This window comes from Pempheris klunzingeri, chromosome 10, assembly GCF_042242105.1.
Source record: "Pempheris klunzingeri isolate RE-2024b chromosome 10, fPemKlu1.hap1, whole genome shotgun sequence".
Classification (NCBI taxonomy): domain Eukaryota; kingdom Metazoa; phylum Chordata; class Actinopteri; order Acropomatiformes; family Pempheridae; genus Pempheris; species Pempheris klunzingeri.
The window spans coordinates 2,697,386-2,711,882 of NC_092021.1; the positions used below are offsets into that span (position 1 = coordinate 2,697,386).

The 14,497-nt window shown below is 40.1% G+C and overlaps 1 protein-coding gene across 1 annotated transcript in view; it reads right to left on the reverse strand.

Annotated features, from left to right (window-relative positions):
- LOC139208584 (MAGUK p55 subfamily member 4-like) overlaps positions 1-14,497 on the reverse strand; it is a 43,421-nt gene that overhangs the window by 17,525 nt on the left and 11,399 nt on the right. The window contains exons 2-5 of the mRNA XM_070838305.1: positions 3,966-4,087; positions 3,811-3,888; positions 2,662-2,745; positions 2,455-2,586 (exon numbers count right to left, since the gene is read on the reverse strand). Coding sequence (XP_070694406.1) covers positions 2,455-2,586; positions 2,662-2,745; positions 3,811-3,888; positions 3,966-4,087 — 416 coding nt within the window. The remainder of the gene's footprint in view (positions 1-2,454; positions 2,587-2,661; positions 2,746-3,810; positions 3,889-3,965; positions 4,088-14,497) is intronic.

Below are 14,497 nucleotides of genomic sequence, written 5' to 3' on the forward strand. Positions count from 1 at the left end.
CGAAAGTGGCATAGTGAGAGGAGGAGAAGGCGCCAGCTCTGCAGCCACGCTAGCAAGGCTACGCAAGAGCGCACACAAACCACCGCTTCCTACCGTTTTTCTCGCAAATACAAGATCCTTCGCTAACAAGATGGATGAACTGAGACTACAGGTTTCTACTAACAGGTTCAGTCCTGTGTTTATATAAACAACAGCTGGTGCACTGACACCAAGACTATGAGCAGCCACTGTTCTCCGAACCTGGAGTATATGACTGTTAAATGCAGGCAATTTTATTTGCATCGCGAGTTTACCGCTGTCTTCATAACTGCTGTATACATCGAGTATACAGGAGTCAGCAGAACATGTAACCTGAAGCCGTTCACATCATAGCAGGGGATCTGAACCATATTGACTTGAAAACAGGACATGTCAGTACTTAGGAACAACCATCTCACATAGAAACTGCTTGTGTCCTTCTACCGATGCTCCATAGAGAGCATCCTGACATACTGCATCTACATGTGGTTTTCCAGCTGCAGATAGAAAATCACTCCAAAGGGTGGTCACCGCGGCCCAGAAGATCACCGGCTGCCCTCTTCCTTCTCTGGAGGAGCTCTACAGTTCTCACTGCCTCAGGAGGGCACAGCACATCCTCCGGGATCCAACCCATCCTGGAAACTCACTTTTGGAACTGTTACCTTCTGGCAGATGTTTCAGGACATTAAAGGCCAGAACAAATAGACTAAAGAACAGCTTCTATGTAAGAGCCATAATTGCACAAAACACTGTATGACTGGAATCTTGTTAAGTGACGTGTTGTTTGGGTTTGGATGATATTTATTTATTTATATTTCTACATTGCACTTTAGTGTATTTATTGTGTTTTCTTTTATACCTTTTATGGCACCTAACCACTGAACCATTGTTATGGGGGTGACTCAACACCCATTCACACCATGACTCATGTGACTTAGTGACTCACGACGACTGGGTAACAAACCACATAGGACCCGCCCCTAACAGTGTTTATATGCCTGACCTCCCTACCAGTCACTTAGAACTGAAGAAGCCTGTTGAAGTACCTTCAACAAGTCCAGTTGACTTTTGCTCAACTCCCAAGGAGTAAAGTCCATATCTTTATAGTTATCATAATTTGAATTTTACGGTAGAGAGTGCTGTAAATGTGATGTCGAATCCATAAATAACTCTCAGTCCTCAGAGGTAGGAGCGATTCTGATATCAGGGGGTGGATAAACAGTTATATTTCTTCATTGTTGCTCCTTTGGTGATTGGATGTTTTGATGGCAGATCGTACAAAGAATGACTGAATGAAATGGGATGATTGGTGAGTGCATGGACCTCCTGTGTTCCTCCTCTTACCAGTGTTGGGGGCAGGACTAAAGACAGAGGGGGCTGATTGGTTAAGTCTTTTTTTCCAAAGCTCTGTGGTTTGTGGACAGAGACCGTAGCTTCCTGTTGATTCATATCGAGGAAGAAAGGGACGTGACTCTCCCCTTCTTGGGATTGGCAAAGGCCTGGCTTCACTTTCAGTTGTTCGGAGCTCCTCCCCTGACCACGCCCTCCTTGCAGGAACAAGGCGTTCCAACGTGAGGCGACGAAGGCTGCTCCACCGACTATGAATCCCTCCTACTTCGTCTCCTACAATCCCTCTGCGCTCTTCTCTATTCTTTATGAGCAAAAGATTTTATGGTTTCAAAAGGAGGATTGTTTCCCTCATAGTTCAAAATTAAAATAAATATCTATATGGTCCAGATAAATCAATGATGTAATGATTACTTAGTGGGCTGCTGAGGATTCACTTTTTCGACCTACTGCCACATTACTACAATGACTAAATAGTTTACTTTGTAGATAAATGCTGTTGATGCCTAGATTATGTTCACAGACTGTTTTTTTCTTCATGCACAAGTAAAAGTGTTAAACCATAGGAATCAATATCATCATGCTGTAGTTGATATTATAGGTAAACAAATCAATTATAGCGACAGTAAACATTTTTCAGATATGTTCAAAACCTAATCCGAGTGGTTTCTTTCAAAATGCATTTGCTGTGGTACATTTGGGATATCCAAATGTAATTTCTAGGAGAAAGGAATGAATTAATAGTTATTAGTAAGGTTTCAGGTTTGACCAGTCTTAGCATTTTATAATTTCTCTTTGTAGATTTAGTTGAAGTTTTAATATTGTAATAATGATTGTGGCGAGATTCTGGACAGAAACACCACTGCAGTCCAGATTTAACCCAGGGGCACTGACAATGAAGGGCTAAAAGCAACACATTGACTGCTAACAAAAGATTTTCTTTACGACTACTAGGCTGCTATAATCACACAAATATTCCACTGGCTTTCAGTGAGTAAATGAATCACTGCGTCTTACAAGCACATTAAATACTGTAGTCGAATAAAAAAGTAGGATAAATTGGTAAATAGAAAAGTTTCTCTGTCTCACCAGCGGCTGGTTGTTCTTCACCAGACAAACAATCCTCATGGCCTCCTCATCCTCTGGCATCTCATCAGGAAGAGGAGGTAAAACAGGGCTGTAGTCTGACTGGGCTACAGTGTCATGTGACGATAGGAGGGCCTGAGAGACAAGTAACGTGTTATAATAGAACAACAAATAAGAGTCATCCAGGAGGTCCTTAATGAGTGTACAGACCTGGATGTGTGGTGAGCTGAGGAGGCTGTAGAGCTCTCGTGCTTCAGCTGAGGGACGGTGAACCTTCTGTATTGCAGTCATAACCTGATGGACAAACAGAACACAGTACAGAAGCTAAGACTCAATCAAAAGACATCATATTAGATTAAAACTGTAAGGACTCTATTTTCCTAAAACTGGCGGCAGGGACAGAAATAAGCCCAAACTTGAGGAGAATGTCAAGGCAATTCTAAATTGTCCCTACCAATATAATCACAGATCTTGTCATTTAATCTCCTCACAGTGCTATTCATCAGATGTTTGCTGAGCTGCCAGGTTTTGTGTGTTTTCTGCAATATGTATGTATTGATGAAGTTTGAAAGACCTGGGACCTTGGGAAGACCTGAGCTGATGATCTGGTAACACAGTGTTGTCTAGTTCCAGCCAACACAACACAGTGATGAATGAACAGTTGTGTGAATACTTTAAACGTCTCAAACATTGTAAGATTAAAACACATCTTGACTTGATATAAATAACATTAGTCAGCTGATATTATGTTTCCAAAATTATTTTCAATGCATAGACCATATAAAAGAAGTGGATTTAGCTTCCTGGTCTGAAAAGTGAAGCCAGTGCAGAGTGCCTTAAACCTGCATTTTATCTAATAGCCAGCAGCGGGCAACTCTGGTTGTAAAAAGTCCAACCTTAGCAATAACAAAGCCATAGCAATTATTGGTGTTAGCTCTTGTAGCAGATAAAGTGGTTTGTATTAACTGACATGACTTATAAGTCAGGGGAACAACAGCTTTCTGTAATTCCACTACTAGTACACCAGTCATTACACACATAGATGCAACGTCCCCTTCCTCTGCTCTTACTTGAGCCTTTGTATCTATAGCGTTGATGGATCATGTGACCTGCTAGCTGTATCGCTGCATCCGAGATTCTGACATCTCCAAAAGTCAGGGGGTTTGTGAGAAAGGGCAACTTAACACCAGCTGGATGTATCATTATACCCCTAGTGGAAGCATTGATTTATTAGTTACAACATTTTGTTCTTTCTTTGTCATCATTGACATTTTATCTAATTGACATAGGTTTTGCTGCATTAGATAAGATTAGGAAGTCTGCTGACTCTATCTAATGTAGCTTTGTGTGTGCATATACCTCATGTGAGAGTCCAGAGGCATAAGGCAGAAGGGGGCTGGGTGACAACCTCTGGAACTGCAACAGGCACTCATAAATCTGGAGAGACAAAGCAGAAAATGGCACCAATGCTGACACATACACTTTTAGCGCGGGACTGTCAAGTCCGGTTGTACCTTCAGGAGGGAGCGCAGCCACGGTGCACTCAGTAGTTCATGCAGCAGTTCAGCACCACTAATGTTTCTGTTTACCGCTTCACCAACATCCTCCACCACACTGGACAGCATCTCACTGACACCTGCACACACACACACACACACACACACACACACAAGAAAAACAACATAATGCAGAGTGCAGAGATGAATTAAAAAACAATTTGAGAGCATAAGGAGGTTTTAGTGCTTTGGCTTTACAGATGATTACTCACATCAGTCTTGGTTCAAAACTCTCAAGACTGAAATATCTCAACAACTGTTGGATGGATTGTCATGAAATTTGGTTCAGACATTAATGCTCCTCAGAGGATGAATCCTAAAGACGTTGGTGATCCTCTGACTGTTCGTCCAGACCTACCAACATTTCAAAATGTCCTCTTGTCCACTTCAGCTGTGCTCTTCAGTATGACAGAATACCCAATATTCTTGTCAGCTAGGCTTTCTTTAAAAGGGCAACTCTGATCATGGGTCCTATCTTTACACATTTTAAATGACTGGTAGGTAAAAAAATGTTGGATTTGGTCCAGTACATCTCCAGCCGCAAAACAGGCTACAGCATTATCCTTCACTGAGCCACAGCTGCCCCCCTTAACCGCCTACTCAAGTACAAGTACGCCACTTGGGCAAATGTACTGAGTTTCTGTCCACAACAGGCGTCATAAAATGTTGCAAGGTCCCTTACGTACGTCATGCATCAGTTCAATGTGACTCTACTCAGGTAAAGAGGAGCAATGGATTTATCATTATTGTATGCATAAACTCTAAAGTGCACATAGTAATAATAAAATATGATAAGGTCAACAACAGAATGTAAATAATGGTTTACCAGTCCATTACATCACAACAGATGTTTGAGGCTGAAAGTTTCTCCTGAGCAGAAGGTGAAAAACAGAAGTGTTTGGGCCAGACAGGATTAACATTACTGACGTGCCCTGACCCCACAGACACTAATACCGTCTGAATTAGGTTTTAGATAAGATTAAATTGAAATTAAACCCAGCTCGGGATTTAGACTTGAGCTCAAGGTAGGACTTAATTTAAGTAAGACAATAAAACATTAATGCAGTCAATGAAGGTGAGATATGCAATGTTTTAAAAAAGTTGGGATGTTTGTGTGCACGTGTGTGTATGTGCACGTGGGTGTGCACGTGTGTTTGTTCCTCACCAGCCTCCATAGTTCTCATGGCATTTGTCCAGACTCGCCACAGAAGAAAAAAGGGTCATTCCACTGACAAAAAACGAAAAACAAACTTTTAGTTTGACTCCAATTTTACCATGCAGAACACTCTGTTGGTTACCACTGCCTCCATTGGTTAGTTAGTTTATGTTATTGTGTGACTCTGGTGTTTTCCAAACACCAAAGTCACAGACAAATCAAAGACTTTGCTTTACATGTACTTGTACAATCATTATGTTTGCTACAGATCAAAACTTTATAACAAAATAAATTGTGATGACTTTATATGGCACGATATGTTATAGATTAAACTACCCAAATGTAGAGATTGCAAGTAAAATTGTTAATTATTGTTAGTAAAATTGTTAATTATTGTTATGTTATAATTATGTTGATGTTAATTTTTCAAAGTTTAAGCATGCATGGGCTTTCAAGACACAACAGATATGATAAACAAGAGTAATAAAATGGAAATAATATAACACACTTCCATACATGTCAAGCAATGTCAACTCAGATATGCACACAAGCCTGCTCCTTTGACTGTACAGCTGTGAAACATAGCTGGCACATATCTGAGACTGTACTAGCAGACTGTGCCCTTAACAAATCAAACATTAAGTGCTCTTGTATCTTGTTAGTAAGCATTTAACACAAACTGAGCTGGCTGAAACACCTTGTCTATATACACGTACTCAAATCTACTTTCATCCAACATTACAAAACAAATCAAGACATTCTGCAGACATTTTAAGGGAAGGTCTATATATAAAATTGGACAATGGACAACAGGACAAAAAGAAAATTTCATTTTTCGACATCCACCAGTTCATTCAAATAACACTTTCTATTCTCCTCTCCTCAAGGACAAGAAACCTCAGCCGGGCACAAACAGGCTTCTGTGCCCCGGTCAGATTCAGGATGACATAATGCCCAGGGTGATAAATACACTTAATCAGTCCGCATGTTCTCACTTTTGGTTTACTCACAGTTTCTCCTGACCATTTTGTAGAAATCAATTTATTTCTAAATATGTGTTGCTGACTTGCCTTACCAAATATTTTTGCAAACTCCCTTGTCAAAGAATAATGATTTAAAATTTAAAAATAAAAGTCATATACATGATACAGTACCGACAAACAATGCTGCTAATATTTTTGTACATTCAATTAGGCTACATGAAATTTTGAATGCCATACTTTTACTTGTATTTCAGAAATCCTATAGTGTGGCATTAAAACTTGTATTTAAAACAATACTGATTGACTGAATTTGAGTGTTTTCTACATGATGAAGCTTAAAAGTGCATTTTGTAACTCAGCACTTAATATATTGATTACTGATAGTGGTATTAATCTACAATGTGAATGTTATCAGAATTAGAGTCATAAAAACATTATTGAGGTAGGAAATGGGGTCACGTTAGTTGCTCCCATTCCTGAATATATACACTATTGTCCATAAAGTTGGAATAAAATGTTTTTTACCTCTTCTCATGAAATGATTGAAACTGTGATTTATTTTTGATAAATAAAGTGTATATCTTCTCAACTTTATTCATCAGACTCTTCAAAAGATATCACAGTGAAACTTAAACCACAATTAACCTTTGCAAACTGTGTATTCAGGCTTTGACAAAATTGGGGGTATTGAACAATCATTCCAACTTTATGGGCAACAGCATATATGTTGTTCTGTTCTGTTCAACTGTGCTACACTAGACTCTATTTTACCATGTCTCTTATTTTCCTATATTATTTACTCATAGACATGAATTTTCATTGTATTGTTACGGTTTGTGGGCAGCATGGTGGTGCTGTGGTTGAACTTGGGACCTTCTGTTGCCTCACAGCAAGAAGGTCCCAAGTTCAAATCCCGGTTTGAACTCGGGGTGTTTCTGTGTGGAGTTTGCATGTTCTCCCCATGGTAGCGTGGGTTCTCTCCAGGTACTCCGGCTTCCTCCCACAATCCAAAGACATGCACATTAGGTTAATTGGTAACTCTAAATTGCCCGTAGGTGTGAGAGTCTGTCTGTCTGTCTGTCTGTCTGTGGCCCTGCGATTGGCGGGCGACCAGTCCAGGGGCGTACCCCGCCTCTCGCCCGAAGTCAGCTGGGATAGGCTCCAGCTCCCCCCGCGACCCTGACGGATAAGCGGTATAGAAAATGGATGGATGTTACGTTTTTGTCCAATTGTTGTGTTTTTACTGTACTGCTGTGTTATTATTGTATTGTTGTATTTGGATGGTTTGTTGTATTGGTATTGGCGGCTGTGGGTCAGAAGGTCGGGGGTTCGATCCCCAGCTCCTATGGGTCAAAATGTCAAAGTGTCCTTGGGCAAGACACTGAACCCTAACTTGCTCCTGAAGCAGCTTCAGTATGAAAGTCCAAATTACATTTCTTCCTGGATGTGATGTAAAAGCGCTTTGAGTAGTTAAAATAACTAGAAAAGCACTATACAAATACAGCCCATTTACCATTGGTATTGTATTGTATTTTTTTATTGTATTGGCACCTTGTAGTCCACCTTGTATTGCAATTTTGCAAAGGTGCAATATAAATTAAGTCTGAAATAAAGTACATCAGTGCATTTCACAGTTGAATAATTGAATTGTAACAACTACTGAACAAAATTCTTGTGATGTTAAGTCAGTAGTGCACACTTAAATATACAGTATAAGCAAATGATGAGAGTTTAGCTGCTGACAGGGTAATTATTTGTATTTAAAGTGCCATAAAACAGCTGATAAGATCTGTGATATCCAATTGTGGATGTTAATTAAGTCCAATTTTGAGAACTGAATGTCCGTTTTACACTCAGTTTGTTTGTGTTATTTTGGTACTTCCTCTTACAGCAGCAGGTTACTAGGCTAATTTGAGTTTACATCATCTCTTTAGCTTATTAACTTGGCTCAGCTTCAGTTTCCATTCACGCTAGCCAGGATGAGCGTCCAGTAAAGGATCTAAGAGTCATCAAAAGTCAACTGAGCACATCATGGAGCCTCGCAAAGCCTCAAACTCTGATACACAAACTCTTTCTGCTGGTGTCTGTTTGAGCAACTATCATGTTCTGTGAGGTAAAAAGGTAAAATCAGTTTTTGTCAATGGAGTCTGGTGGCTTTGAGGAGAGGGATATAAAGACTCAAAAAAGGATCGGTGGAATCCTTTCCATAACGTTGACAGACAAAATCTGAACCTGCCAGTGGCAAAACAAGCACTTTTAGTGGACATACTTTAATCAGAAGCAGTTGCCTCAAAGGATTATGTTGCAACCATTGAAGCCCGTTTCGCAGCTGCCGGCTGAGGCGATCTACTGGACCAGGTCCAACATTTTTTTGTACTTACCAGTCATTTAGACAACAAAATGTGCACAAATACGACCCATGTTTAGAAATATCTGAGTTCTTCTTTAATTACCTTTATTGTCTTGAAGCAAATTTTCTCATATTTTCTCAAACTCATTTGTTGACTAAAAGTTGTATGTCCTAATGATGCTGCGATGAAACCTGTGGATGGTTTGTGCATTCAATTTTCTTAAACACAAAAAACAAAGGATTGAACTCCTGTTATCCTGGGTTCAGACCCAAACTTTAATAGTCACATTAAATCATTAACACAATCATTCTGCCACATTGAAACTTGATGTCAAAACATGGTCCAGAGAATCTTGTCCATGCTTTTATCTCTAGCAGGCAGGACTACTGTGAACTGTCCTCAGGTTCAATTAGGGTACATAAAATTTTGAATGCCATACTTTTACTTGTATTTGAGTAATATTATAGTGTGGCATCAAAACGTGTCCTTAAAACAATACTGATAACTTCTCAAGCGAACATACAGGGCAAACATGCAGTGGTGGAAGACGTGTCTGTTTTACCACGTCTCTTAACTCTTCTGTCAACTGTCCTCAGTTTTGTCTGCCTTTAGCTTCCATGCTGCACAAATGTGGAGCAATCTGCCAATATTACAGTGAAGACTTGCAACAACACTGACTACCTTTAAATCCTATCTGCTTACCATCGCTTTAGATTCATTTTAGATCCAGTTAGTTTGTTTTATTGTCTTTATTCTTTGTGCTTTTGATTGCTTTTTTTAATCACCCTTTTTATTGTTGTTTCTTGGGATTTTGCCTGTGTATTCTGTAAAGCACTTTGGGTCACATTTAGTTTCTATATATATATATAAATGTGCCTTGTCCGCCTCTGCCTTAACTGAAGCCTACTATTGGGATATTTCATGGCCATACAGATGTTTGCAAGGCCATGTTCCTGACAATTTAGTAACATTTTAAAGGTGTTCAAACTAAGAGCAAATTATACAGATGATGCAATTGGACACTGAGTCACTGGAAACTTACATTGACTGAAAAATGTGTTCTTTTCTCTGAGCTACAGCGAGGTTTAACCCAGGTCAGATTGTGGGAGATTTTGTGGTACTCACAGGAGCTCAGAAGCTCAAAGAATGCTGTTAAGATAGATACAACAACTAAAGCACGGAATCCATGGATGTATAGTAAGCTGAGCCAGCTGACTTTTGGTTTAGAACTCTGCTTATTTGAATGGTTTGATTGTCCGGCTCTCTAGACATTCTAATTGTCATTGAACTGAATGAATCAGATTCTGAAAGTGAAACGAGGCAGTTCATAAAGGTTATGACACTTAAAGAAATGTTTCCACTTTTATTGCCACTTCTTTTTCCATTACTGTATGTGGGAGAAATGCTTTTTGGGTCCCTGTTGGATCTGAAAGTTGTAATTACATGGTTTGGCCACTGTGTAAATTGTCTAATCTGCTGGAAATATAACAGAAGAAGATGTCACCGCTACCCCCACATGGGGCAAATGTAAAAGAAAGAATACATTTATTCCAGCCAGAGAGAAATAATTCAAATGAGTCTTTAGGCATTCATATTTTCCTATTGAATGGATTATCAGATGTTTATTCACCCCGCTCAACTTGATGGAAAATGACCTCTGATCGGGCTGGATTGAGCCAGTCTCTTCTGACTGAAGTAGTTACATGAGGCATTTCTAATCTGATTGGGATATTATTCTGATTATTAGTAGAATATTAGGATCCATGTAAATGCAGCTACTGTGAGCATGTTGGTATCCTGTTTTTAGCATTCATCCTCACAGAGCTGCTAGCATGAATGTAGACACATGCAACAGTTCAGTGCTTCTTCAAAAACACCCACATCCTTATATAGTCTAACAATCTGAGTCAAAACTTTAAAATAAGACCAACTTACCACCACTTTGTCCTCTTCTTTCTCTCGTCCAGTGATGTTTCAGTATGTGAACTGTGAGTTGAAGTGAATCAGAAGTGTGAGCATGTCAGCAGCAGCCAGTGGTGACGGACGTAGATGTGATTTTACTACCAAACCAAAACAGATACTAATCCTCTCTAACCCGACTTAATCCACCATCCACCAACCTCTCTCTCTCTCTCTGTGTCTCTCTCCTGCCCCCCTTCTCTCTTTCTCTTTGCTTTCTTCTGGGATCTTTGACCCCACCCACCACTGTCACTCCTATCATTCACTCCATCTGTTTGTCTGCTTTGCTAAAAATCTGTTTACTTTCTCATTCTGTCATTGTACAGCTTCCTTGTCTGATCATTTTTCTCACTCTCCCACTCACTTCAAGTACTTCAACAGATCACAAAGCTTCTTAACTCTTTGCTGCTTTTAGCCACACACACGCACAGCAGGTCAGACATAGTAGTAGCAGCAGGCAGCACAGTGTAAAGAGGGCAACACACAAACAAACAGACAATAACAGTCGTTGTGATGCATTAAATCCTGCTGCAACATCTGGGTATCCAGAGGGTGCCTGGTGTGTGTGTGTGTGTGTGTGTGTGTGTGTGTGTGTGTGTGTGTTTGTGTACCTATGCAATAGTGGACATCAGCATAGTTGCATATTCACCAACAGATGACCACCATGCCACAATTAAGACATTTTGGAGTCATGCTAAAACCATGTCTAGGGTTTCACCAGAGGGTTTCTGGTGATTACTGTTAACATTATGCAAAGGTGGACATTGGCGAAAGGTAAATACAACTCAATCACATACTTTGCTTTTAGCAGTCCCCCATAGTGTGACTGGCTTGCAGCCTGGGGATGACTGTACAGGGCTATTTACTTGCTACTTAAAGAGGAAAGCAGTCTCTTGAAACATACAGTCTCTGGCAATGCTAATCCCAGCCATCAACCATCGCCCCACAACCCCAATTGCTTCATCAGATCCATTCCTTCAATAAATCTTTCATAAACCCTCACTGCCTCAGTCTGTGTCTGCATTAGGGTTCACATGATCTGTTCCATATGATTGTAAACATGTCTGTTGGCACCATCTAGTGTGATTTAGAAGGTACCACAGGACTTGATCTGTCTGCAGAGCACTTAAAAGTAGCCTGCCACCCTGGCCCGAAAGCAATAATTAGGCCTCTGACCTGTGAGTTTTAGAGACTTTTTTTTAATTCTTTTTTTTTTTATTATTTCTTGGGCATTATCTTATCTTTTTAAATCATCCCATATCTTACCTTCCTCTACATCAGAGGTCTCAAACTGCCGGCCCATCCCCAGATGTCAAAAACACAATGCAATCCGGCCCGCGAAATATGTTTTAATTAATATTTTTATTTATTTTTTCAATGATGCTTAAACCATTGTACACTACCCGTTCATATCAAATTTAAAAAAACAAATCATTCTACAATAACATAGTTGACAAGGTAGCAAAAGTCAAAGGGCAAAGGTGGCACTCAGGTCCTCACAGGTTCTCCATGGTTGAGATCAGGTGGTGCAAGGAAAAAGTCGCAGTTTTAAAGGGATATAAGCTCAAGCTGCATCACTGGACTACACACGGAGATCAACATGAGAAGTAGCAGGGAGAGGAGAGGACACAGCGGGCCACAGCTGCAGAGAGGACTCCTGTCTCTGCAGAGCCGAAGAGGATGCAGACGCTGCCTTGGAAGTTCAGTGACATGGTGAGTGAATGAATTGCCAAAATGTAGGGAAATCCTCCACCGAAGGACAGTTACTGAAGGATTGCATGCTGCAAGTTGCCGATACCTTGTGTCCAGAGTCTTCCTCTTTCAGCAAACACTGGCTGTGGCTGTGTTCACTTTGTTGCTGGAGTGTGAAGCTCCCTGGCATAACTCCCAGACAGCTTAAGCAATATTGACGGAAATTTAGGACCAAATAGGAAGACTCCCGTTTAATCTGGCAATATAGTCTTAAAACCTATTGAACAGAAAACTAGGGTTGCTTTTATGTTCTATTAATGAGGAGTAGTTCAGCACAATAGCCAAGCTGACAAAGAGCCAGCCACTCTATTGATCCTTATGTTCCTTTAGAGCTTTGTAGCAACGACTTCATGAGCTTGTTTGATGATAAAATTGTAACTATTAGAGACAAAATTCATCTTCCTGAATTGGCTTAAACAGTCTCCTCATCCAAACCGTCAGCTTGTCTCCTAGACCCCATTCCTACTGGGCTACTTAAGGAAGTCCTGCCCTTAATTAACACGTCCTTACTGGATATGATAAATCAGTCTTTACTAACAGGCTATGTACCACAGTCCTTTAAAGTAGCAGTAATTAAACCTCTCCTGAAAAAGCCTACTCTTGATTCAGGTGTGTTAGCTAACTATAGACCTATATCCAACCTCCCCTTTCTCTCAAAGATCCTGGAGAAAGTCATAGCTAATCAGCTGTGTAATTTTCTAAACTCTAATAGTCTATTTGTAACCTTCACCAGTGCTGTCTCTGTGCTATGGTTCGCTCTAAAACCTGACCAAAAATCCTCAAACAACCTCCTTATGGCATCAGACAGAGGACTTCTCTCTGTACTTGTCTTGTTAGACCGGAGTGCTGCTTTCGACACCATTGACCATCACATCCTGTTACAGAGACTGGAACAGTTCATTGGCATAAAAGGAACCACATTAAGCTGGTTTAAGTCCTATTTATCAGATCAATTTCAGCTTGTACATGTTAACAATGAATCCTCTGTCCACACTAAGGTTAGACATGGAGTTCCACAAGGTTCGGTGCTTGGACCAATACTTTTTACCTTACATATGCTTCCTCTGGGTAATATTATTAGGAAGCACTCTATTAATTTCCACTGTTACGCAGATGATACACAATTATATTTATCAATTAAAGCTGCAAGCAGCGTTGGAGGACCCTTGCACCATCATGCACGTCGGGGCGTGTGGTGGCTTTTACCTGTTGCTGGACTTTGATCTTTCTATGTGCTTTATAATTTGCATGTATTTTGGCCAGTGTATGAAGTATTTGGCAAGGTATTTGTGTGTTTAAAGTAGGGGTGTCCAAACTTTTCAGTGAGGGCCACATATATGAAAACATTTAAAGGGCTGAACCACTCTCTAGAAGTGAGCTATATTGCAAATTTTAATCCACTACAGGTGAATCAATCAAATATAGGTACATTCTGCTTGATAACTGAATATTATTCAAGAAAAAAAAACCTTTCCATGACTAGCTTTTCATTTATCAGCTGTGTTTCAAGCTGGTCTTTGTTTTGCGGGCTCTTGTTTAGTGTGTTCAGGTGATTAGTGAGATCCACTGACAATGAGGGTCACAGAGGTTAAAAAGAGGCCGTTCCTTTTGTCTTCAAAATTGTTCTATTTCTCATCTCAGGGAATAAAATTGCTGCAGTACAGAGCCATGACGATGGTAGAGCACCCGTTGAAAGACCAACACCAGCATCAGCATCAGAGAGGGAGGCCTGAAATTGTCAGTGTTACCAATCAACAGCTTTTCCTGCACTTTCTTGCCCCTCAGTGGACAGTGAGATTCCTTTGAGGTTGCCTGTTTTAGCTTTAGCCGCATACGATGTACCTCCACACAGCTTGTCCCATTTATGTCCTTTCATGTCAACTGCATCTGGCATAGCTTCCAAAACATCCTCATTTGTGTGGTGCTTTAGACTGCTAACATCAAGCAGCTTTTATAATGCAAAGGTGATCTTCATTAGCTGTGCTCTCATTGCACATTGTGTATGAAACTTTGTACACTCACTTCCTCTCTTGTGTTTCCTTTATTCCACCATTTTTATTGCACCTGTAACAAATTTCTTTTACTCATTTTTCAGAGAAGTTGTCTTGTTCACAACAGTTACTCTACCTAGTGGTCAGACTAAGAATTACAACACGGTCCAGTGCAAGTTCCATTTGTAGGTTGTATTACAATATTTTTTTTAGAATTTCCTGCGGGCTAAATAAAATTTTACACCTTTGGTGTAAAGTGTTATGCAGCTGTGTTATATTTTGGATAATGTGTGATTTA